The sequence below is a fragment of the Podarcis raffonei genome, chromosome 1 (assembly GCF_027172205.1).
Source record: "Podarcis raffonei isolate rPodRaf1 chromosome 1, rPodRaf1.pri, whole genome shotgun sequence".
Lineage (NCBI taxonomy): Eukaryota > Metazoa > Chordata > Lepidosauria > Squamata > Lacertidae > Podarcis > Podarcis raffonei.
The window spans coordinates 66,675,160-66,701,057 of record NC_070602.1 but is presented as its reverse complement, the minus strand read 5'-3'; the positions used below and the strand labels follow the sequence as shown (position 1 = coordinate 66,701,057).

The following is a 25,898-nucleotide window of genomic DNA, read 5'->3' as shown; positions in this document are numbered from 1 at the left end:
CCACATGGTGTTTGAGTTTCCTGGTTTTCGAGAAGAGGCATGCGTTGTGAGGAGCTGATGCCATTGCTGTGGGAGAAAGTAGCCAGGTTCGGCCCTCCCGACATCCTTGTGATTCATTTGGGGGAGAATGACCTTGCTAACAGAAGGAGTGTGGACTTGTTGTGGAGCATAAAAAGAGACTTGAATGCATTTGCAGCCTTGTGTCCCAGAACGACGGTGTTCTGGTCCTCCTTCCTGAAAAGAACTGTTTGGCGCGGTGCGCAAAGCTGTATGGCCATTGAAAGAACCAGGAAACTCGTAAACCGGGCGGTAGCCCGTTGAGTGCGCTTTATGTATGGCCAAGTCATTTATCATGACCGTATCCGGATCGGCGACCAAGCTTTATACCGGAATGACGGTGTCCACCTATCGGATTTGGGGAACGACATTTGGTTAGCTAGTGTCATCAAAAGTATCTGGGATTGGTTGCAGCTTTGAGGGTATTGGCGGCGAGCCTTTGGCTCGGGTGGCGGTTAGGCATTGGAATAATGTGTTGTGTGTCGAAGTGCTAGGTGTGGCCATCGCCTATGCCTTCAATTTTTAGGGGTATTCCGTTAAAGGAATCTGGCGGTCGTGTATTCTGTCCGATGCCTGCTTGGCGGGAGGCCATGGCACGACCCTCGGTGACAGCAGGGGTGAGCCTATAGTTGGATTAGCATCAACAGGCTCCACCTACTGGTGAATAAACCCACTTGTTTCGATCCAATGCCTAAGCCAATACCTTTTCATTGCTGTAATCAATAAAGTTGTGGCCTTTTCTAGCCCATCAACCTTATATCACTTGTCCTTGTGTCTTCATTTCACTTCGCGGGGGTCGGGTCCTCGAACCACTACATTGGCCAAAGATTTTAGCTTCCTCTTGTCATGAATTCTACTCATATTGATCCAGAGCAGATTCCAACGTATAGCTGTCAGAGTAAAAACCTAAACATGTTGCAGGATTCCCAAAAAATAGACCAGAGGCAATTGTATTTCATCCAGCAGAGCTTTACTGCTACTGAAGGCAAATGAGCATAATGGTCACAAATCCAATACATTCAGGATTGGCACTGTCCATAAGAAATCCAGTTGCAGCAGACCTAACCGAAAATTACAATAACTTATAATAAAACTAAACCATAACACTAAGCATACTATATACAGAACACCACATCAGAACAAAAAGAGAGATAGAAAAGTGTGAAACCCAGGCTCCTTCTGGCCTTAGTATTATAGTCAGCATGACCTTCACAGAAAAAGATAACAGAACCAGTTTAAGCCAGCTGTACTCAGCTTCTCTGAAGGAATAACCCAAGCACCATGAACCTTCTACTGTACTTGTTTCTTTCACACAGAGAAGCTTCCAGTACCCTCTCGAATTAATTAGACTAGGAAAGGTCTCTACACATCAAAGCAATACTTTCTGCACTAAGAAATGCAAACTGACACCTCTTTCTATCTTTTCCTATCGGATTCACCCTCCCACTTAGCCATCCACAAACAACTCTGTGTCTGGGGGATCCTGATGTTCCTTGGAAGATGACTGGAGATTCTTCAATGAGAATTTCAGTAATATTGAACAGTGTTTCTTGAAAGACAGCTTGCCTGCTATTCCCCCACAATGTTTCAACACAGTGGTGCTGGCTGTGTTCTATAACTCAGCTTACAGAGCTCACGTGACACTCAATAGGAATGGGCAGCACCTCAAGCAAACCAAGTGTGCTCTCAAAAACACTCTGAAATACCCAGCAGTTTCATGGAAAGAGTTCTGTGAACAAGGAAAGATGAAAATCACTGGTCTAGAGTCAAACACTGCAGAAATTAATGTCTGGCACTAGAACAGTTCTCACAGTACTGAAATAAGTTATCTCAACTGCCATACTGTGATACAAAAGGTCCATAATAATAAGCTTTTATGTAGAACTTCTTTATCATTGGAGACAATAAAATATCTAAAAATAGATACCACCTTTTATATCCCTCAATTTCAGTTGAAGCCTTTTGATTACACAGCTGGAAACAAAACTGCATTGTAAAGGATTTTCATATTACATTTATTCTTTCAAACAATGTCATTCAATATATGTGAGAATGAAAGAGAGAGATGCCACACACAATGGAAAAGCAGTGCCCTGCAGGAATCCTTAGTCACCCTCAATCACAACCCGCACAGGCCCTGGATATAATAGGATGAATGTTCAGGTGTTCTTTTTCAAGTCTACAAAACCATTTAAAAAATCTGTACCTCTTGTACATAAACTTATGAATGTGGAAAGAGCAGCAAGTAATGTAATCTCACCAGAATAGCACGAAACACAGTAGAGCCAATTCCCTCGGCCACTTCATACTCTCCTTTCTCATTGGGCCGTGTGAAATTATGTTCTCTTCCTGATCCAAACATCCTAGATAGATATATATAAAAGGTTTGCTTAGAAGTCATTTCAGATATACAATGTTCATTAGTGTTCAAATTAGCAAGGTGAAATTGCAGAAAGAATAGTAGCAAATTAAGAGCTACAGAAAATAATAACTCTTGCATCTTCTCTAAGATAATATTTGTGTGACTTGTTACTTCAAATAAAATATGAACACATAAAATACAAAGAGACTATTCAGGAGAGTGAACTAACCCATATTAATTATTGCATTTTTCCATGTATAAGACACCCCCATGTATAAGACAGTCCCTATTTTTTTAAACCCGAAATTAAGAAATTAAGTTGTTTAGCTTTTTTTGGGGGGGGGAGGTTACTTCCGCCAATCGCTCACCCACTGCCCGCCACTGCCAATCGCACACCTCGCCACAGCCAATTGTCTGCCCGCTTGCCACCAGCAACAGCCCACCTGCCACAGCCAATAGCCAGGCCTTGCCGCAGCCACCAATCACCCACCCAATCACCACTGCCAATCTCCTGCTTGCTGCTGCTATTAATCGCACATCCCCCCTCTGCATTCACTTTCCGTGTATAAGACACCCAATTTTGCCTACTTTTTTTTTATAGCAAAAAGCATTGTCTTATACACGGAAAAATATGGTAATATGGGTTTGGTTCACTCTCCTGCATGGTCTTGTCATTTTGATCTACAATGTGTCCTTTAATCCATAAGTAGCAGGGACGAATACATGCTTTCAAGTAAAATGTCAGCTTAAAATGGACAATGATCAATCCATAAAAGGCTTATTACCTCTTTTGCTGAATTTGATAAGAGCCAACTCTACTCAGCACAGCCATTAGAAGTTACCTTACTGGTTTCTAGAAGAACAGACCTCGATATGTCCCTAATACTATACACTATCTAAAAATGAATCTGGTAATTCACTGCAGAACAATACCGCCCCGGGTCACATCCCATGAGGAAATTCATTATTAGGTAATTAACTACTGTAGAGAAAGTCATATAAGATATATTCCTCTGCAACTGAACTGCACCATGGACAGGTTTACCCAAGGATAAAAACACCCAAGATCTAAGTTGCATGTCATGAGAGAAAAGGTACCAACTCTAAAAGAGGCTAATTTCACCTGAAATGTTGCACAAAAATATTTAATCAAGACAGCTGCAAAACTGAGGTATAGAAAATTGAACAATTTATTTCATAAAACATTTCATGATAAAAATATTTAAATGATTCCTATGAAATATGCTACAATTTGGAATTCTTAACAATCTTTTAACTTTAAGAATACCCTAAGACCTCAAAGACATTATCTTGATATTTATAAATAAAACTTTTTAAAAAATGTTATTGCCCTCCAACATCAAAATAATTACTGTTTTTTCTGGGAAAAGTAAATGAAACAACCCAAATTTGTACTTTGTGTATGTTTAATTTTAGTTTTCATTCATTCTGTTGGTTTTTCCTGTTCTTTTGTTTTACCAAAGTGTACATCCTTGTTTAAATAAATAAAAATGTTTAAACAAATAAAAATATTGAACAAGCCAAACATTTGTTCTGAGCAGCAATTCAGGGAGTACAGTTTATGCGTATGCAGTAAAAAAGAAATGCTGACCTGCCCAACATTGTATTTGGCTGTGCAGTAAAAACAGAAGGATCTACAACAAATCGAGTGTTGTCCACTATGAGCGTTACTCTCTCAGAAGTCCTTATGTTCCGAGCTCCCTCTTTTGCATTCTCGTATACAAATACCATTTCGCCAGCATTCTTGCAATTTCCGTCTGAACTTGACTGGCTGCTGTTTCTACTGTTCCCAATACTACTACTGGAACCATTTGGAGAGGTTTTCTGAAGTCGAGGACTGCTTGGACGAGATGAGCTATGATCTTTCTCACGTTCTGCAACAAAAAAAATTAAAATATTGTGTAAAAGGTGTTGCAGTGTCCAAATATTCTACACTATCAGAACGTACATTCTCACAGAGGGCAGCTTGTGACCCAACAAGCAGAGCTGCCACTGTATTGATTAAACCACATGGATCTTAGACCTCAGGTACAGTGGCAGCAGGGTGTGACCTTGTGGTGTGAAGGACGACAAAGGGGGAGTGTCTCCTAACCTTCGCCCTGTTTATCATTACATGGGTGACAGCTGCACAGAATGGAATCTTACTGTTATGAGCGGCAGTGGAAGGGTTCTCTGTGCACTTGTCCATGGACATAGGAAGTGAAGATCAGCAGTCATCACTGCTACAGTATAGGAACTCCTGAGGTTAAGAGTGGAAGTGGGTGATCTGTTTCTCTTCCCACAGACTCAAACTAGCTTCAGTTATCTCTAGTCCTAGGTATCAGTGTGCAAACCTATACATGCGGGGGAGGAAGGAATAGTCACATCTTACATTCAAGACTTGAGATAATCAACCACGGTTTGCTGTTGGCTTATGAATCCTAGCTTGGTAGAGAACAAGCTAAGATCTCAGGTTCAGACATTGTGACAAGTTTCCCGGTTGATTTCTTTTTGTGTCAGGGAAAGAAAGAAGTGAGAAGGGACTGGGCTGTGCACACCAGCATGCTGCTTGCTCATGGTGAACCACAACAGGCCAGAAGCCCTGGTTCACTGTGATAAGCAAATAAGATCACCTCATTTTACAAAAGTGCAAATCAAAAGTATGTTCACTTAAAAAGTGCAAAGGGTGTGCAGTACTTGAGGTGGGTATGTTTAGCCTGAATAAGGGGAGACTGGGGAGGTAGGATAGCCATCTTCAAGTATCTTAAGGGCTGCCACATGGAAGAGGGAACATGCTTGTTTTCTCTCGCTCTAGAGGGTAAGACTCAAACCAATCGCTTCAAGTTACAAGAAAGGAGATTCCAACTAAACATCAGAAAAAAATTCTGACAGTAAGAAGTGTTCAACAGTGGAACGGACTCCCTCTGAAGGTGGTGGACTCTCCTTCATTGGAGGTTTTAAAGCAAAGGTTGGATGGCCATCTGTCGTGGATACTTTGGTTGAGATTCCTGCATTGCAGGAAGTTGGACTGATCCTCAGGATCACTTCCAACTCTACAATGGTTGATTACTATCCCTTGAATTCTTCTTCTTCTTCTCTTCTTCTTCTTTCTTCTTCTTCTTTGTATAACACCCTACACCACGGGTGTCAAACACAAGGCCCGCGGGCCGAATCTGGCCCGCCAGACCTTGTCATGCGGCCCGTGTAGCCGCCACCAGCCGCCAGCCTTCACCTTTTATTCTCGCTTTTTTTTTTTTGACACAAGAAAGCCACCTCTTCAGCGCATGCGCGGCAGCCTACAAGCCAGAGAACGTCTGCCCTCTAACGGCGCCGGCTGTTCTACACAGGAAACATCCACTTTACATGCATTCAGGAAACCTCCACTTGTTTTTATATTGAGCGCATGCCATCCTGTGATGTGACAGATCCAACGGCTGCCTGAACCCTTCTCTCCTGTACTGTAAGTCCTACAGATACAACCGGCCCTTTGAGGGTGACCAAACTGCTGATGCGGCCCCCGATGAATTTGAGTTTGACACCCCTGCCCTACACCCACAGGTCTCAGGGCAGTTCACAATATAAAACTGTTACTAAACCTATTTAATTGTTTTAGTGCTTTCCATTATCATATGATTCAATGAAGGCACTGACAATATAACCTATTTGGGGTTGGGATTTCACATACTTTTGATCCAAGTTTTGCATATGAACACAGAACAAATTAGTGAGGATATTTTTCATATATGAAGCTTAAATAAATAGCCTCCGGGGCTCTGTTACACTATTTATGTTCACAGCTAACTACTGGTGTGGAAATAAAGTGGAGGATGGACATCTGTAATGCCAATGAACATACCGGCCAATGCAGTTTTTACATTTGCATCACATGTGTGAAATAACCCTAGATTTAACCTCAGTTAAGAAGACAAACACATATGTCTTCAGGAAATGTAAGGATCCACTCATATATATGGCAATGTCAAGATTTCTATTGTTACTAAAAAAATACATTTTTTAAAAAAAGACTTTAGGTGCTGTTCTCTCCTTACATACCTCCTTGATGCTGTCTTGTTGGTGAAGTCACATTTCTGATACACGGGGTGAGCTGAGACTCGAGCCTTTCATGGGAGGAGTCACGTGATCTATCACTTGATCTACGTCGGTCTCGTGACCTTTCATGCCCACCACTAGCACCATGGAGACTCATTTTACTACAATCTCCTTTAGTAACACGTGAAGAAGAACTAGAAAGACAAATGTTTATGTTTAGTTTACAGTTGTCATATTAAGATTTACAAAGCAATCTATACACTGGAATATCAATAATTAACAGGTCTATTTCCAATCTTTCGTTAGCTGAAATTATTTCCTAACCTCAGTGGCATCCTAACATCAAGTTCTATTTCTGAAAAATTTAGGAAGAGGCACATTGCTTGTGGGAAAGTTTAAGTCCATCCTGGCAGAATCATTATGTTGCTATGGACCATTCATTGGAGCACACTGAAAAGTATATTCACAACGTGCAATATACTAAGAATATGTAAAATGCCTTTGAAACAAAATGTGAATTTAAGATACTGATACAGAAGTAAAACAAAATTGAGATAAATATTATTTGAATTATTCTATTTTTAAAAACCCTCAAACTTTTTGAAATAGTTTGACGGAAAGGATACCGCAGCACTAATATTTATAATTAGTACAATTAATAAGTTTTAAAGGTCAGCTGAAAAATTACTTACAAAGGGAACCAGAGAAATACCACATCTGCACTCTAGTTCCACAACCTCTTCTACATGCAAGTGGGGAAGGAAGTCTATGTGACTCCCAAGACACATCCTTGTGCCACAGCCCTTGGCTCCACTCTCCCTTGAAGCAATTGTGACATCAGCAGCAGATCAAACAATCTCTCCCTGCTTATTTGCATGCTTGGAGCCTTAGACCATTTCTGAAAGCTTCAAAGCAGGTACCACTAACTTGTACATATTCACACAGCTAATATAGCTCCTTCCTTTTTTCAGAAGTGGTGCCTTACCTTTAAAGAAAATTAACAGTGATTTGACATCATACACACTGATTGACCCTAGCCTCTTCTCTAAAATCTGAGCAGTCAAATTTAAAAACCACCAATCCAGTTTACTTCTAACGCAGAATTGCTTTTTAATAGAATGCATATTAAATTGGATGAACAATCGAGCTGTAGGCAAATGTAGTAAAGCTTGTTCAAAACAGCAGGACAGAAACTGTCCTGGTGCAAAGTCTGCTTGTAAGAATGAAACACGGTACATAATCTTATCTGTAATATAACGCAATTTAGTGGTCAGATTTGCACCACTCTTTCTCTCTCTTAAGAAATGTGAAACCTGTTTTAAATAAACTATTTAAATCAGCTTTTTGCTGCCATTTTAAATAGATATAATTGCCTTGATTTATCATCACCTCCCCCCAATAAGATCACAAGAAGAGCCGAGCTGACCAAAGGCCTCTTCAATCTAACAGTCCCATGGTGTCAACTAGATGCCTACAAAAGTCCACAAGTAGGATAAAAGGGCAATATAAATGGTCTTGGTTTTTATATACAAGTTATCAACAGATGAGCAACAGGTGGCTAACTGACCGTTTCAACTGTCCCATTATATTGCCTCAAAACATGTGTAGCTCTGGGAGCAAGGTCCTGGTACAGGCAGAAGAGGACTGAAAACTGGTTGGTGAAGTTCATGTACATTCTGTCCCATCGCACTGGATCAGAGAAGAGGCCTGATATGATGGGGGATTCCACCCCAATTAAAAATGACTGGGTGGAGGGAGAGGTGTGTGTGGAGGAAATGATGATGTGGTTAAAATGTGCCTGAACTTCAATGTAAGCCACTCACACAAATAGCTTCCTTTGCCTCACATGGATTGCTGCATGGATGAAACAGGTCTAAGATTAAATGTGACAAGCAAAAAGTATTTGCGTTCCACAGAATTATGTCTTCATCTATCAAGGAGGAACTGCAGTGTCAGAAAGTCCAGCCTCTAAGACTAGATCCTCCACACACTGGCTGACGGAAACTAGACAATGAGCAGATTACCCGCTAAGGTGGTATACTACCCCACATATCCAAAAGACCTAAGAAGCCAACCCAAAGACTAAGAGGAATTAGCTAACCTGATAAACGAGAAATTTCTTATCATCTCAGATCTCAAGCATGAAGCAAAGCCTATATATTTATTAGTTGCATGTTATGACTAACACATCGCAAACCCTCTCTCTAACTGTGATGGTCCTTTATGCCAAAAAGGAAAGGGAGACACACCCTCAAGATCTTAAGTAGGAGAAAACCCCTTCTTGACTTCAGCAGAACATAACTAATGCATGGCATCAAAGGGATACTTTTAATATTACAGGAAAGACAAGCTCCCACATTGCCACAATATTTCAACTAGGTTATTTCTGGAATGTTTTACATGTTTGCACACTGGAGGAAACAAAAGGAACCATGGCACCCATATGACGGCATCCTCACCGCTCCCTTTACCATTGTCAGTAAGAAGACACATCAGCAAGCTGGAGAAATGCAAGAACCCTCCTGCTCCATAAAGTGTGAAGCAGGCCTCAGAGTGACAGACGGTCCATACAAAACCACCACAGGATGAAGGCCCAGTTGAAAAGACAGGAGGGAGAAACACCCCCCTACGCATATTGACAAACCTCTCAAAACTTCTGCAAGATATGAGGGAGGGGAGAGACAGTGCAGTTACCTAGATCAGTCAAGTGTGTGCCTGAAGTAGTTTACTGATGGAGAAAAAAGCTGGCACTACTCTGTGCTGTATTTATTATTACTGTCCACCCCTTCACTGCATGCTAAGCTGCTTTTCTGAAAGTCATTTTCCAAATCTATAAGCAGCTTAAGACAAAGAGTGAACATTAGTGAAAGATAGAGATCTCCAACTCTAGAATGGGAAATAAGAAAGCAGGAAACACGACGTAACACGACACATACGTTAGCTAAAGGAAATAAAATTTCATAAAAGTCTAAGTCATGATTTTGCATCTGCATTTAGGCTTAAGTTTTTGTTTTGTCCCCTAAAGGTCCGTCCTGCCCCAGAGCAAGTCTACACAACCCACAGAATAAAATACTATTCTCCTTGGCTGTTTTCAAAAACAAGCCAAGCTCATGCATATTAAAACCTGGAAATTATCTACTGTAAACAGGTGCAACAGGAAGTATTGCAGATGACTCACAATAATACACTTCCTTAGGCAGCCTGAAACTCTAGAATAGAGAATAATCATGCTACTGGAATTTTATTCTGAACCACAGTAAAAAAATATATTGTAAAATCCCTAAACTTTGTCAAGCTACTGAGATGTGTATTTTGAAGAGGAAAATCTAAACTAATTTTAAAACATATTTTACTCCCATTTTATATTGCTAATATTCTCTATTTCCTCTACAAAGAATATGGCATATGTTTCCAGATGAAAATCACAGCAAACGTTTGTTTCAGAAATTTATACCCCACAAATTATAGGCAAACAACAACGAAACAATAGCATAAATTGAAGTGTGAAGCTGAACTGAGAATATCCTTCAATTCTCTTCAATTATGTACAGGAGAATTAAAGAAACAACTCTACTCTTGAGTGCTTCAAGAAGTTATTTTCACTGGTAAGAGTAGAAATGAAAGAAGTTTGTATGCACTAAGTGTTGGCAGCAAGGACTAAGAGAGTATTGGGGATGAGCAGATACTTGCCACTTTGAAGGCTATCCCTATGTGCCAAAGGAGGAACCATTCTGAGACTTCAGAATGGAAGATGTTTAATTTAATGAAACAATGAATTTCTAAAAAATAATCTGTGACAAATCAAATTGGACAAACTGGAATGAACATGGAATCATTAAAATCTAAAATCAAAGCTGTACTTAGCTTTCCAGGTGACTACTCCTAGGAAGCTATTCAGGGATATTAAAATGATTTATTCAATATATTTATACCCTACCTTTCTCCCAAGTTGGGGTTCAAGGCAGCTTACAACATTAATCATAAAATATAGAATAATAAAAGCAAACTAGTTAAAAGCAATAATAAAATACATTGCAACATATTTACAACCAACAATTAAGATACAATTTGCCCTGACAGCAACCCAGTGATCAGCACTGTCTGCACCTTAGTTTCCAAAGGCCTGTCTGAAGAGGAAGGTCTTAGGCTGCCATGGAAAAGATAACAAAGAGGGAGCCATTCTAAACTTAGTTTGGAATTCCACAATATAGGAGCAGCAACGGAAAAGTCTCTCTTTCATGTCACCAAAAACTGTGCTTCTGTTGCTGATTAGTGTATTAACAGGTCTCTGTGCCTTCATTTGTTTTCTTAAAATCTAAAAAACTTCTGAGTACGTTATTCAACTGCCATGATTCAGAATGAAATCAAATGTTTTAAAACATTTTAATAAAAATAAATTTCCAGGTGAAACATTGGAACTTGTTGAATGTTAATATTTAAACTCAGTAAGTGCACTTAATTGATTATTTACCCTCACATCAAATATTTCAGTTCAACTTCCTTTGGCTATTGGAAAAATGATGTATTTATTTATACACTTAAATTAATAATAGGTAGACACTGGAAAATGGAGTTGGCTTAACTCTTAGCTGTTGGCATTGCAATGTCTGGTAAATTGCACAAGCAGAAAAACTTACGATGGAGGACCAAAAAAAGTGACTTTGCTGACAGATGGTTCAGCTTCCTATCATTTGTGAACACACACTCAACTTGAAGACCACTGACAACTCATTACTCAACCAACGAAAACTGCTATATCAACAGGATAACTTGTATTTGAGATTTTGTATACCTCCATTTGGGTTATTCTTATTTGCTACTGTTTGCTTGTATTATGAAAAAACAGAAATTAAAATAGTCTTTTAAAAAAATAACATGACATATTTTAGTCTTTGTTTGCTAAGTATCAGTCAAATTACAAGTTACTTAGAGGAGCTAGCACAGTTCTTTGGAAACATGCACTGTAATGTAATGTAAGGGATGTGGGTGGCGCTGTGGTCTAAACCACTGAGCCTCTTGGGCTTGCCGATCAGAAGGTTGGCGGTTCGAATCCACAGAATAGGGTGAGCTCCCATTGCTCTGTCCCAGCTCCTGCATACCTAGCAGTTCGAAAGCACACCAGTGCAAGAAGATAATTAGGTACCACTGTGGTGGGAAGGTAAACGGCATTTCCGTGCACTCTGGTTTCCGTCACGGTGTTTTGTTGTGCCAGAAATGGTTTAGTCATGCTGGCCACATGACCCAGAAAGCTATCTGTGGACAAACGCCGGCTCCCTCAACCTGAAAGCAAGATGAGCTCAACCCCATAGTCGCCTTTGACTGGACTTAACAATCCAGGGGTCCTTTACCTTTTACTGTAATGTAGGGGGGGCTAACCCCCCAGTTAGGGGAGCGTGACTCGGTCTCCCAAGCAGTTTTCCTGCCCTTTCCACAACCCCACCCATTTTAGTGCCAGTAGCCAAAAGAAAAATTGGAATTGGAATAGGCACAACCCGGGGGAGGGGCTTCCAGTTTCCTACTGGAGGTGCAAATCACCCACTTCCCAGTCATCAGAATGATCATTTGGGTTGTGTGTCTGTTGATATATGTATGGGGCGGGGGCACCTCCACCATTGGCATGCAGCAATCAGATGTTGATCAAGAATGAATGTGGCCCTCAGGCCAAAAAAAAGTTAGCGACAGTACTTCAACACATGTGCACCTAGAATACAGATTACTGCCCAAACCTGGTAATTTGAAGGGGACAAAAACCCTCATTTGTAAACTCAAAACATTATCACACAAAATCACCCAGCCATTCCCATGTAGTAGCTTGCAACATGAATGGATGACTCCACACTATTTGTCTTCCTACAACAGCAAACCACATAAAGCAACTGTTTGTTGCAAGTCACTTCACACAAACATATTGATGTGCACAGAGCACATACCATACATGTAACTTTAAGAAGCCTCTATACAGTACAGTCTTAGATTTGAACTAATCCAAACTAGTCTTAAGAAAAACAACCCATTCATTTCTATCAGCTATTTTGTGTATAAAACCATTAATTTTCCCATATTTTAAACAATTTCATATGATGCTCTTCACTACAAAAATAATGCACTAAAAATGCAATAAAAATAAAATGATGCATTAAATGATGCAGATACAAAAAAAATTCAAGTCAACTAAAATGAAAGCAACTATTTTATCAGCCATAAGCATTTATAGTATATACAGTACAACTCTAGGAGCTGCAAAGCAACATGTTAAAACTAAAGATTTAAGAAGCATGTTCAATATTCATAGTTTTAAAAAAGTATGTAGGGACTAACAATGAGAAAACTCAGATTTTAGAGTACTTTTTAAAAAAAAATGCCAACACTTTCAAAGACTTACTAACCAAATCTTTTTATCTTCCTGATTAAGTGACAGAGTACATTTCAAATAAATATTACACCTACAAAAACTTTTGTCTATGAATATTTCAAACAATAATAAAAGAATATTCTGTCTTGCACTAAAAAAGCTAGTCAACCAAACTTAAAAATAGCCCCTTCTAAGAAACTGCATTTGAGTAGATCTACAAACTTCCAACTCCTCTTAAATTAAGCTACGGTAAATAAATGCATCTTAACACCCCAATAATAACATTTCTGTTTATATTACAGTCTTTCCTTGAGACAAAAGATCATGCACACACACATCTGCTCTTTGTCATATCAGACATTTAAAGAGATCAGACTCCACAAAGGACAGTTAGTCTCCTTTGCATTCCAGCTCCTGCTAAATGCTGTTCAGATTATTAATGGTTACGCACCTGCTTTTGGCGTAGAACAAGGAAGAAACACAAAAACATGGGGAAAATATCGAGACCAAAGTACAAAGGAAATCCGCTCCCTTCCAGGCGGTAGGTTTGGAAGCCAGCTCAGCATCCTCTGGCATTACTTGCTAAGTTCAGCATATTTGCTATTTCCATCCTCCTCTCAGTACTCCTCTGCACCATTAGCCTGCCTTACTTTCTAGCATCCTCTTTTCCTCTCACCCTCAAGGGTAACAATCCTGTTACAGCTATTCAGTCCATTAAGTGCTCAGAGACGCAAGCCCCCTAGATATTAATTCAATTCATTTTCTCACAGCCACTGACTCAGCCGTGCACAGTGCAGTACTGACGTCTGACCTCACAGCCTCCTGTAAGCTGAATTCATGCTTACCATTTCCTCATCTCTGAGCAGCCATTGGCTAACATAGTTGATGGACAGTGTAAGGAACGCATAAGAGAAGAGCTGCTTGGTATATTGCCAAATGCCATCTGTGAAGCTATTTCTAGTCCTGCCAGCTTGTCAGATTTCAATAAACTAACAAAACAAGGGAAAAGGTTTATTCTATCACACATCTTTCATGCCTGATTTTATAGTCATTCAAAGCAACACAAACTATCAAAGAGCTTCATTTGGGATCATATGGTTTGCTTGGATATTTAAAGATATTTAATAAAAGCCACCCTGTTTAGAGATATAGGAGAGAAAGGCAACAGTCAAGATAACTCAGGTTAAGAAACTGCCTGTGCAAAATAAGCAGGAGCCACTGTAAATGCTCTAACCAGAGTTTCTTCCACAACTTCAATGTTTCTCAGCTATACAATTACAAACCAAGATCGAGGCCGCTGATGTGAGGGGACAAGACTTGCTTGTGGGCTTCCACAGACATCTGGTTGGCCACTGTGAACAGAATGCTCAACTGGATGGGCCTTTGGTCTGATTCAGCAGAGCTCTTCTTAACTCAAAAATGCAAGAAACTATTGAAGCAAACAAATATTTAGCTCTTTCTAACTCCAGAAAGGACGGAAGCCCCTCATAATAAATTATGCTCATCTGTAAAGTGTCACATGACCCCAAATGTTAGATTATTATTTTGTTTGTGAGTTGCAAAAATAATACAAGATTGATCCAGTATTTAATTCTCTAGCAAACAGCTTCCACAAATGTTCTTCTGCCATGGCATAGTCAGTTTCTGCACTCTGCTTATCTGTGTACCTTTTTCAAGACTTTTGGTGTAATCAAACAATTGTTCTCACACCCGGAGTCTAGAAGGGGAGCATGCCATAGTTTTGCAGTAGAGTACTTGCTATTGATGGCCCTGTACCCAACTTTGGTAACAAATGTTTGTTTGTTGAGATCTTAAAACGCTTGAAAACAATTTTGTTGTGAGATTTTCCATAATATTCCAGAAAATAAACACAGCATAATGACCCATGTTCTCTGTTCTAAACGTTATCTCCAAATGTACACTTTTAACACTAAAGTCATGCATTTTTGTGTTTTATACTGTAAACCACCCTGTGATCCTTCAATAAAAGGTGGTATAGAAATTAGAAAACAAAGCTAGTTGCCAATTACTTTTATTCATATAATACAATTTTATTTTCATTTGTATTACTTGCATGATTTATTACAACAGAATTTGCTGTTTGCAGTTCAGTCTTTTGAACCAAGCCTGATGTCCTAGGCTCAGGTTAAGTAACAGCATTTTTTTTGCAATGCCAATGCATATTAAGCAAACAAGCTATTCCAGCTGACCCAACATATCCCCATCTAGTGAAAGCCTGCTGAAATTGGGCTTTATATCACTTCTGGAAATCACCCAGGGCTGAGGACCGAGTGGATTTTTCCAGAAACAGCAAATTTCCAAATTGGAAAGCGGCTTCCTAGAATATGCCTGCTCACCATTCTTTTCTTAGATGATTCACAGACAACTCTGTCGATATACACCAGCTGACTAAGGCCATCTAGGCTAAGGTTACCAGATTTTTTTCAATGAATCCAGGGACACTTTTCAACTTCAATGGATTTTCTTTGGGGACTGATTTGTAAATCCGGGGACTGTCCCGGGGAATGGGGATGTCTGGTAACCTTAATCAAGGCAGCATATAAGTACAGTGGCTTCTAAGGTATCCTGTTAACAGTCTTAAACCAACAGCATGTTTTTAGTGCTAAAGTAGCAAGGTTACAGTGCTTATATAAGCAAGGCACCATAAACTGTATTTACAGATTTTCCACTGAACTGATACCTTCTGTCAGTAATATTCTAGACCTCTTTTTCCATCTCTGCAATGGATACTTCAATACCCAGCGAGGCAGAGAGGATCATTTTGAAGTACAATGAATGTATATGAACTTCTAAATTTAAAGTTATTACATGCAAAGATGCCAGGTGTTAATTTGCTTAACATTTTTTATTATGGCAATGCAAGATGCAAAGCAATTATTTCTGCTATCAAATGCCTTCACCTATTGGTTCAGCACAGTAAGAGTCAAGTTATAGAAGGGAAAAAATCTGTAGTTAGACAAGTATGTCAAATAGTCAGTGTTGCTGACAGGACAAAGGTTATTCAGATTATTCATTTGACCATATATATTGCCTTAGATGTGTATAATTTATACCTAGTGGCGTACTTGTTTCATTTAACATCTTTCTACCCAGGTAGGTTTTATTGGTAAATTTTAGATGACTTGGTCAACTGAACTCTGTATTTTACACATTCTCAGATTGGCTACTGCTGGCAGAAGTAAGAAGTGATTAACAAGCTCAATAAAGATACAAAAAATGATACTTTCACTCAGAATGATGTTTATCATCTGTTACTGAGAGCATCAAACTTTTCAATAGTTTTTCAGAATCAATTTGTATTAAAGTTTTGAGATGCTATACAGCATATGTGCTACCTACCTTGAATGCTTACAAAGTTTACGGGGTCTACTATGCAATTTTCGATCACAATTCTCTGGATCACTGGAGTTACTGTCATAAGGATGAGGCCGTCCTGCCATTCCACTCCAAGCTTCCTCACACTACTGCTCTGAAAAGCATACAGCCAGCACTCATAACCTACATTAAAAGAGCAGCATTGACCTTTAAAATGCCATTTATAATAATAAAAAAGCAAAATTAGAAGCATTTTGCTATTTATTCACATGCACCCACACAGTCAACATAACAAGACTTTTAGAAACAAACAAACCTGAACTTGGCAATGGTACAGAGACATTTCTACTATGGGAAGTCAGTTTTAATTATATGCATGAATGTTTGCCGACATGGAACATTGATAGCAGACTCTTTAATTACCTTTTAATAGTACATACAAAAATGCTTAACTGCACATGCATCAACAGTTTAAGCAAGAAACTCTAGGTTCTTTAATGCATGACTCATAGGAATATCTGTCTTTGACAGATAGCAAAATGTGGTCTCACAGCCTCCCATTTATAATATAACACTGGAAGTTTTCACCATTTCCTTTGAATGGCTGGTACCACCTCTCACCTAATCCAAGGTATGTTTTGAATTTATGCTTTGCCATGAAACCTGTTCAGTTCATTGTCTGAAAGAAGGCAAAAGCCCCCTTCAGTTCATCTGACAAGGGTCAAGTTATTTGAATACTGGCCAATAATTAGCATGTATACAGAGCTTTTGAATATTCACAGCATTTCTCTTCAACAGCCTAGATTTCCATATGCATGGAGATAATATCCTGGTTTAGGCTTGCTTAGATTAAACTGGTTTATTGACTTGCTGGCTCAACATCACGCTTGCCCCTCTCCCCCCAAAAAACCAATTAGGTATTAGATCAGGTGCTCCACAGCCAGGTCGGTGCATGTATACATGTGTGTAAACACAGCCCCAAAACTTGTAAATTACACTATTTAAAAAGCAGATTTTTGTTTGTTTGTATGTATGTATGTATGTATGTATGTATGTATGTATGTATCTGGGCAGTGCTGGGCATATATTCTGATAAACACTTTGAATCTCAGCATAGTCCTAGTTTCGATCCCCATAAAAATCATCATCTGTTTCCACAGGTGAACAGAGGTGGGGAGGGGAACGAAGTTTCTTTAGACAGTGTAATCATCGGAGCTATTTAAAAAACCCATATGAAGTATTTCAAAGCCAAACCAGATGTAACAAGTAGTTACTGAATTCACCAACAATCTGCTTCTTTGCTCTACAAGAGAATATACACAATGAAGCTCCGAGCAATGCAAAATTATGCAAGACTTAAAAGAATCAAGACTATAGAGGGCAGGAGAAGATCAAGGGAAGAAAACATCTCAAGAAAAATAGGAAATCATCCATTCACTTAGTGCTATGACCGAACATGAAGGTAGGTAAGAACAACAGAGCAAGTAGGTCCTGTGTGGCTTTGAAAGAAATAAAACTGGTAGCCTGCATGATTTGGAGAGGCTGTCAACCGACCAGTAAAATATTGTTATCTGGACGGTCAGCTACTTACCATGTTGTGGTAATATGTGAAATCAATAATGTACTAGTTTAGAGGCATCTGCCAATCTAAATGCATTATGCTTCTAAGAAGAACAAAACTATATAATTAGCATAGTGACTTCAGTTTGTTACTGATAAATTACCATTTTAAGTACTTAAGTATGTGACCCTTCAAGTGACCAAGGGTCGACTTTTTGTTGTTTTGACCAGTCAAATGCCACTTCCATACTTTGCCTTCAAAGTATGAAGGCATTCAAAGGCTGCTCTGGGAGAAGGAATTTACCTATGAGAAAAGAAATCTGCAGAGGGAGGGAAGGCTAGTCCCGTCCTTTTAGAGATGTGAACCCATTAGCCCTCAAACCAGGACTCAAATTCATAGTACATGTAAGAATACTGAAAGCCATTTTTGGCAAGGTCTCTCTGCTGAAGCTACCATAAGAAGGCAGATTTATACAGGAGTATAACTGTTGTTTCTACCTAACTGTCAGGCTGTATTTGAATCACAAATATATAGCCCTGATTTCCCTTTGACTTGAAAAAAGAATGTAGTTTGTTAAAATACACATACTGGGTCTCTGCTATTATACTCTAAATAGACGAGAGTGGTTAGTGAGAAATGTCATGATAAAGGCTTCATTAAAATCTTAATTCTTTTCATTTCAATTTGTAATTTATACAATTAATCTCAATAAATGCTAACCACAAGAAGAGACTCAGCAAATATCATCATTAGACATGGAAGCTGTGAACTGGAAAGACCATTGTTCAAACCTCACTTGCCTGAATTCCCAAGGTGGCCTAAGGCAGGTTCCTATTCTCACAGTTTCAGTCCCATCTCTACAATATGGGAATGACACTCACTGATTTTACAGTGTTATTGTAAAGTATATTTGAATAATCTGTGGAGTGCTTTGAATAATCGAAAAAATACATAAAAGTTGTATTTTTCATATTACATACCCATCATATTAAATGAACCAGTATTAGACTGAGAAGCAATGTGTTACATTTAAGATCAAATCAATCCAATAATGAGACAATCAACTGGATCAGAAGTGTGATCATGTGAAGGATCAGAGGTGCAACCTTTAGGCAGAAGGCCTTACGCTTCTGGTTCAAAGAGCACTGTATTTAAATATGGGTACTACTGATCAGGCTACTGACATGATCTCATTTCATAGCTTCACATTATCAGATTTCTAATTAGCTGAGATGTAAATCCAAATACTAGCAAATGCCACAGCTTTCAGAAACTGTAACCATCTCTGACATTATCAAATATCTGTTTTCAGGGCCATTTCAAGCAAGGCTTTCATTTCCCTTGCTTCCAGGCTATTGAAGCTGACTGTTTATTTCTGGTCACTCCACTTTAGTTGGTCCATTTTGCTGACTGTGTTGAACCTTACAAATAAGCAATATGCAAGGAACTGAAACTGCTTTAAACTTACAACTTCCCTATAGAATTTGAGTTTTCCTGAAATTGGTTTTGCAATTCTCATGTCATGGGATAAAGGTGTCCGTCTGCTTTACCAAGGACAGCATCAGCGACATTGAGAACTGGGACAATGCTCCCCCTGGACTCCTTCTATGCCTTAGGCTTCTGCAACACTTTTCTAAGTCAATGCTCTTATATGTAGATCTTTGTACAACTTTTCCAATGGAGGAAGCTCCTCCTCAGTCTTCTCCCTCCCTGCCTCGATTCTTATTATCAAGACACACACTCTTGTCTTTATCTTCCCACGGGCTACATTTATATTTCCCCCAAGGAACTGATAGTGGCTTGTATTTTCATTATAAAACTCTGTAAAGTACACCATCACAGGCATGGATAGCACCACTGTGTAGATAAATAAATGAATTTTGAACTAGATGGTGTGCTAACCACTAAACTCTGGGCTCTTTCTATGTAACAAGTGAAGGGACAATACCTGAAAGATATGGGGCATTAACAAAGCAACAATGCTTTATTCCACTTTACTGTTTTTTTGTTTTTTTTTAAGGAAAGAGCTTTCATAGTGGTGTGCTGTTTTTATTGGTTTTATCACTTGTAATTTAACAGATTTGGTTTTTTATATTGTTTTCATTCTACTTGAGTTTAATTATTTTTAATGATTATTTTTGTATGTTTTTAGCTTTTTGAATTTTATCTGTCTTGTTCTAATTTGTAAGCAGCCTTAAGTCCCAGTATGAAAAGGCAGGATATAAATATAATCCTCCTCCTCCTAATTGTAGAAAGGTGGTGTAATTTGAACTAGCATAATCAATGGTGGCAGAACTTGCTGCTATTCCAAATTCCATTCAGGAGGCTCGGGGGGGGGGGCCTACTGTCACCTGAACTGGCAGGAAAGTGTGTGGGTCAGTTCTGAGCATTGAGCCCAAAGTCACACAATATGACCAAGCTAAAAGTTTAGAATAGGTATGTTTCTCCTTGCCCCATTCTACCACACTCTGGAATGCCCCTTTTGGGTTCTTACATCAGCATAAATTGCACTGCCCGAGCCACAGACTAAGCCAGGGTGAGATCAGCCTAACTACTGTTGTCTATTTGCCGGTAACCTCTAGGTTAGATTACTGCAATTCATTTTACATTGGGCTGCCTCTGAAAATGGTTCAGAAACTTCAGCAGGGGAAGAATTTGATGGCCAGGCTACTTACCAGGGCAAGATGGTATAAGCACATTACACTGATCCTGGCCCAACTGCACAGGCTGCCAACTAGTTTCCAGGCCAAATTCAAAGTGCTGGTTTTGACCTATAAAGCCTTAAATGCCTCAGGACCAAAATACCTCAAGGACCACCCCTCCCCATATGAACTGACCCGGACCCTGCAATCACCATTGGGGGCCCATCTTTGTGTGCCTCTACCACAACACAAGAACAGGCCTTTTTTGCAGTGGCTCCCCGAAGGAGGCTTGGCTGGCACCTTCATTATACACCTTTAGGCGCCAGGTGAAAGTTCCTCTTCAACAAAGCCTTTGGCTGATTATCCTTTCAAATGTGTTTGTGGGTTATTGGTTTGTTTTTTTCTTTTCCTTATTATGTATTTTGTGTTTTTATCTTGTATTTTATACTGTGAAGTGCCCTGAGATCTTTGGAAGATATAAGAATTTAATAAATAAAAAATAAAAATCTACCTGGCTCAACTAGGAAAGACTAAAATCTGCCAAATCCAAACTCTTGTATCCCAGCAAATCTTGGGTTAGTTACCCGACTCTTCTTCCCCTTTCCTTTTCATCTGTCCTCATCTTCAAACATCTCTTCCCCATTTACCCTCACATTCTCTCTTCCTTGTTTCTTCTTACATGTCTTCACCCTCCTTGTCCCATGGTACTAAATAGATGATTGGGGCCAGATAGGCTTGTCTGATGGAGTAAACTTCTCTAGGTTCAAGTCATGGCTTTCATACAAGATAAGTGACACTTTATGACATAGTTTTGCACATGAAATTACATTATGTCAAGAAACTTCCTCTGGAGAACTTTTATCAATTAGCAGTTTATTTGTTCCACTGTGATACATAGGGAACCAGCCTCTTAAGACAACTGATGGAATGAGAAGGAGGGGTGGTAAGCATTCTGCTACTTCAGAATAATGAGGAGCTTACACCAGTTAAGGTACATTAGTGTTATGTTGACGTTTTAGGAAACAGCACCTTATTTTCTTTTCCAGTTTAAGTCATTGTCTAAAGTTCTACCAAATATCCATTTGGACCTTCACAAAGTAAAAACTTTAATAGCTGGTTTTCTATTTTAATGAAAGTTTTCATCATGTTTAACAGCATGACATCCCGTTTAAGTGGGCCGGGAGGACACATTTGTTTTCCAAGGCCTTCAGTGATTAATATAAACTGAGCTGTGAAAGTGATACTGTGGTTTGGTTTTGTGTATTTAGGTATTTGTTGAGGTTATGTGCTGGCTTTTAGTAATGTTTATTTGCTTTTTTATCTATCCCAACCTTCCTCACAAACAGAAGCACAGAGCAGCTTACAACTTAATTAAAATGCCATTTAAAACATTCCACAATAATAAAGAACTGAACAACCATTGTTAAAACTACCGTATTTTTCCCTCTATAACACGCAGACTTTTTCTCCTAAAAAGGAAGGGGAAATGTCTGTGCGTGTTATTGAGCGAATGTGTGGTCCCTGGAGCCGAAAAATCAGGCAAAAATCAAATCGCGCTTCACAGAGAAGGGAAACCTGAAAAGAGGAAGCGGCTGCTTTCCTGCATTCTGCCTCAGGGTCTTACTGCCCACCCTCCTCTGTTTCGTTGCTGTGTTTGCTGAAATGGAACAAAGAACAGGGAAAGCCCCTCCCCTCCAGGCAAGCAGAGGGGAAAGCAGAGTGTCGTTCCTTCTAATTCCTCTCTGTGCTGCTGGGGGAGAGGGAGAGAGAGGGGGGGGAGGGGAGAGAGAGAGAGAGAGAGATGACTGGCTTGGGTGGGGGGAAACTTTTGCCTTTCTTTCCTCCCTCCCGTTATACCCCTCTCCTGCATTCTTAGCCAGCTGCTTCTCTGCACACCCCTCTCATGTCCCTTCTTTGTTTTTCCTTCGCTCCCCACTTAAAATGTGGTTACAAAGCATAGATCCACATGGATCCTCAGGATCTTTGCATTGGGTCACCCCAAATTCACCATCAGATCACATAGCATGTCCATGGCTACAGCCTGCACCAAAAAAATCACGCACCCACTGTTGCCTGGGGGTGCAATGGTGCAAAAATGTGGTTACAAAGCATGGATCTACAGGGATCCTCAGGATCTTTGCATTGGGTCACCCCAAATTCACCATCAGATCACATAGCATGTCCATGGCTACAGCCTGCCCCCCCAAAATCACGCACCCACTGTTGCCTGGGGCTGCAATGGTGCAAAAACGTGGTTAAAAAGCATGGATCCACGTGGATCCTCAGGATCTTTGCATTGGGTCACCCCAAATTCACCATCAGATCACATGTCTGTGGCCACAGCATGAAGCACAAAAATGATACATCCACTGTTTCATTCAGAATGTTTTTTCCCTTGTTTTCCTCCTCTAAAAACGATGTGCGTGTTATGGTCAGGTGCGTGTTATAGAGCGAAAAATACGGTATAATATCACATCTTTAACAGTTGTGTTCCTGGGACAGCTAATTTTCAAATATCTTTTTATGTTATGATGAAGATGTTTTTAAACTATATTGTGTTGGTTGCATTTTGTAAGTCACTTTATGATGTTTATTGAAAAGCAGGTTATAAATACATAATAAATTACAGGCATTCTTTAAAGATCTAAGCAGCCAAAATGTGTTGCATTACCAATATTGTGGCACCTGCTAAGATTATTGGGGGTACTTCTGGATCCATAGCTGTCACTTGAGGCTCAGGTGGCCTTGGTGGCAACAAAGCGCCTTCCATCAGTTGTGGCTGGTGGCCTAGCTGTACCCTTGTCTAGACAGGGACAGCCTACCTTCTGTCAGCTATGCTCTGGTAACCTCTAGGTTAGATTACTGCAATACATTATATATGGGGCTGCCTCTGAAGATGGTTCAGAAACTTCAGCAGCCAGGATGCTCACCAGGGCAAGATGGTTTAGCATATAGTGACAATTCTAGATCAACTGCACTGGCTGTCAGTTAGCGATTGAGCCAAATTCAAACTGCTGGCAATACCTCAAGGACTGCCTCTCCTCATATGAACTGTCCCGGACCCTGCAATCATAATCTAAGGCCCTTCTTCATGTGCCTCTACAAGACGTCTGGAGGGGGCCAACTGTTCTGTGGGCATTCTTGCGGCGGCTCCCTTGTTTATGGAATGTTCTCCCCAGTGAGGCTCACCTGGCACCTTCACTACATATCTTTTGGCACCAAGCAAAAACTTTCCTCTGTAACCAGGACTTTAACTATTTGTGGCCTTTTAGGAGTGGGTGGGGTTTTTTAATGTACAGTATTTAATTTTCCTCTTGGTTTTATTGTATCTATGTGGCGTTTATTGTCTTGCTTGTTTGACTGTAAGTTGCTTTGGGTTGCCCTAGGCAACATAAAGTGACTAACAAATTTAATAAATAATAATAATAATTCACAGCAGCATGTAGTTATTTTTAAGAATTATGGACATTTTGCCTTTATGCCCAATGCCTCTAGGAATCACATTCTTGCTACTGATATTTACATAATTAAAATGCTCTCATAAATATATTCCTGTTTCTGTCCGGATTTAAGTCTCTCCTTTTACTTACCAAAGCCAGAATACTGTTCTACATTACTATGATGAAGGGGGCATTGTTGGAGGAGGCTGGAGAGAAATTAATGAAAAATTGTGCTGGAGCATCTCCCAAAGTAAGGCAAAATAAATAAAACAGAATGATCCAAGCATACTAGTTTAGTAGTTGCAAATATTCTGTGAAAGGAAAATAATGAAATTGTAGGTTTTGAAGAAGCAGAACAGATGAAGAAAACATAAAGGCCTGTTGTGTAAAATTCCAGGATCATAAGTGCTAACTGTTTTACAATAAAACGGGATGTTTATACTACAAAAGATACATGGTGTCTCACTGAAGCACCACACAGTTTTAAAGAGGCTTAAAATCTCTATTTAGACAAGAATGACATTTTTTTAATATTAATGGTGATATCCAATATTAGTTGTACTCAGAGCAGACCCACTGAAATCAAAATATGACTAGTGTTGGATGTCATCCATAATCTACTGTCATGATACAATCCAGTAGATTAGTCTGAGGCGCTTTCTATTATTTTCCAAGAAGTATATACCCTAAACACAAATCTAAGTTAAGTATGTATATATTTGAACAAGTCCATTAATACACCCAAATTGTTTTGAAATATAAGAACAGTACTCAAACATTTTACATGTCTTAAGTATCTATGGTTTAAAACTTTTAACACTGCAAGAATAAAAGGACTGACAAAATGGCCACATTCACACACAAGCCAAACCGCAACTTAGCAGAAATGTGTAGACTACTGGAGAGGAGAGGAAATTGTAACCACTTTGTTCCTTCCTAGTCCTAAAGTCAGTGCTGTGTGTCAGCTAAGCCAAGGTTTGGTTTACCATGTTATGTGAACCAATAACTCCTTTCCAAAAGAAATAAACTGGCTAAGTATCATCTGTTGGAATTTAATTTTTGTCAGATGACAGAAGCCAACAACAACAATTTATAAAGTAGGTATGTGGCATGACATCAAAAGTATTGTTAGAAAATATTTTTCAAAATAGTGAAATACAATACTAAACAAAAACAGTGGCACCAACTGAGTTACATGAATGACACAAGGATCAAAGAATAAATGATAAGTCTGGAACGAGTGATGTGACAGATATGGGGATACTGGAATTACTGGACCCAACTGCATTCTCCTGTACTGGTAGCCAACTCTAATAATAGTAATAAAAAAACTACAAACGACACTGTAAATGATTTGTGGCACAAACAACATCCCTTATCTTCCCAAGTAAACATTAGAAATATTTTAAGCCTGATCTCTTTAGAACACCAAAGTCAGAATAAACCACAGAAAGAGCAGCACATATATTGGGAAAATTACAAGACAACTTTCCCCATAAATCTAAAAAATTCAAAAGAGTCCAACTTTTTTGAGTACAGTATTGTATTTCTTAAAACTCTCCCCCCACCCCCAACACAACCTCTCCACCTCCTCATCCCGGGCTTTCCCCAATATGCCCCCCAACACCTTTCCAGAAGGGCAGGATGTGGCAAAGAAGGGGGCAAAGGTGAGCTACCCGTGACAAGGCACTTCTGTGGGAGCAGCCATACGCCCAACAAGCCCGTCAGTGAAAACGGTAAGAGCACCAGAAGAGGAAGGAGGGCACTGGGAACCGGGAATCACCATGAACGAGGCCGTAAACTGCCTATAAATAAATTAATAATAATAATAATAATAATAACAACAACAACAACAACAACAACCTCAATCCCGCCCTTCCTTCCTCGCAACTCTTTGTGGGCCACATGGGTTTTAAAACAGATACCCCCCTCCTAGAGAAACCTGTCTTGCCGCACTTGTCAGGTAGACGCAGATACACGCGCATCTGACGCGCATCACGCATACACACACTCAGGTATGCGCGTGTACACACACAAACGTACCTTAATACCACGCGGCACTCACCACCACACGTACCCGGCTTCCCAACAACCGCTG

General features: G+C 39.6%; 1 protein-coding gene across 7 annotated transcripts in view; it reads right to left on the bottom strand.

Annotated features, from left to right (window-relative positions):
- The window catches only part of BTBD10 (BTB domain containing 10), a 37,854-nt gene that overhangs the window by 11,550 nt on the left and 406 nt on the right, over positions 1–25,898 (bottom strand). Inside the window, exons 2-7 of one of the 7 annotated variants that reach the window (XM_053390809.1) lie at positions 23,951–24,006; positions 16,182–16,340; positions 13,667–13,810; positions 6,473–6,663; positions 4,032–4,314; positions 2,318–2,420 (exon numbers count right to left, since the gene is read on the bottom strand). In XM_053390809.1, coding sequence (XP_053246784.1) covers positions 2,318–2,420; positions 4,032–4,314; positions 6,473–6,663; positions 13,667–13,810; positions 16,182–16,282 — 822 coding nt within the window. In that variant the 5' untranslated portion in view covers positions 16,283–16,340; positions 23,951–24,006. Of the gene's footprint in view, positions 1–2,317; positions 2,421–4,031; positions 4,315–6,472; positions 6,664–7,161; positions 7,391–13,272; positions 13,609–13,666; positions 13,811–16,181; positions 16,341–23,950; positions 24,007–25,898 lie in introns of those variants that run through there. The other 6 variants (XM_053390800.1, XM_053390817.1, XM_053390834.1 and 3 more) reach the window with 6 other exon arrangements.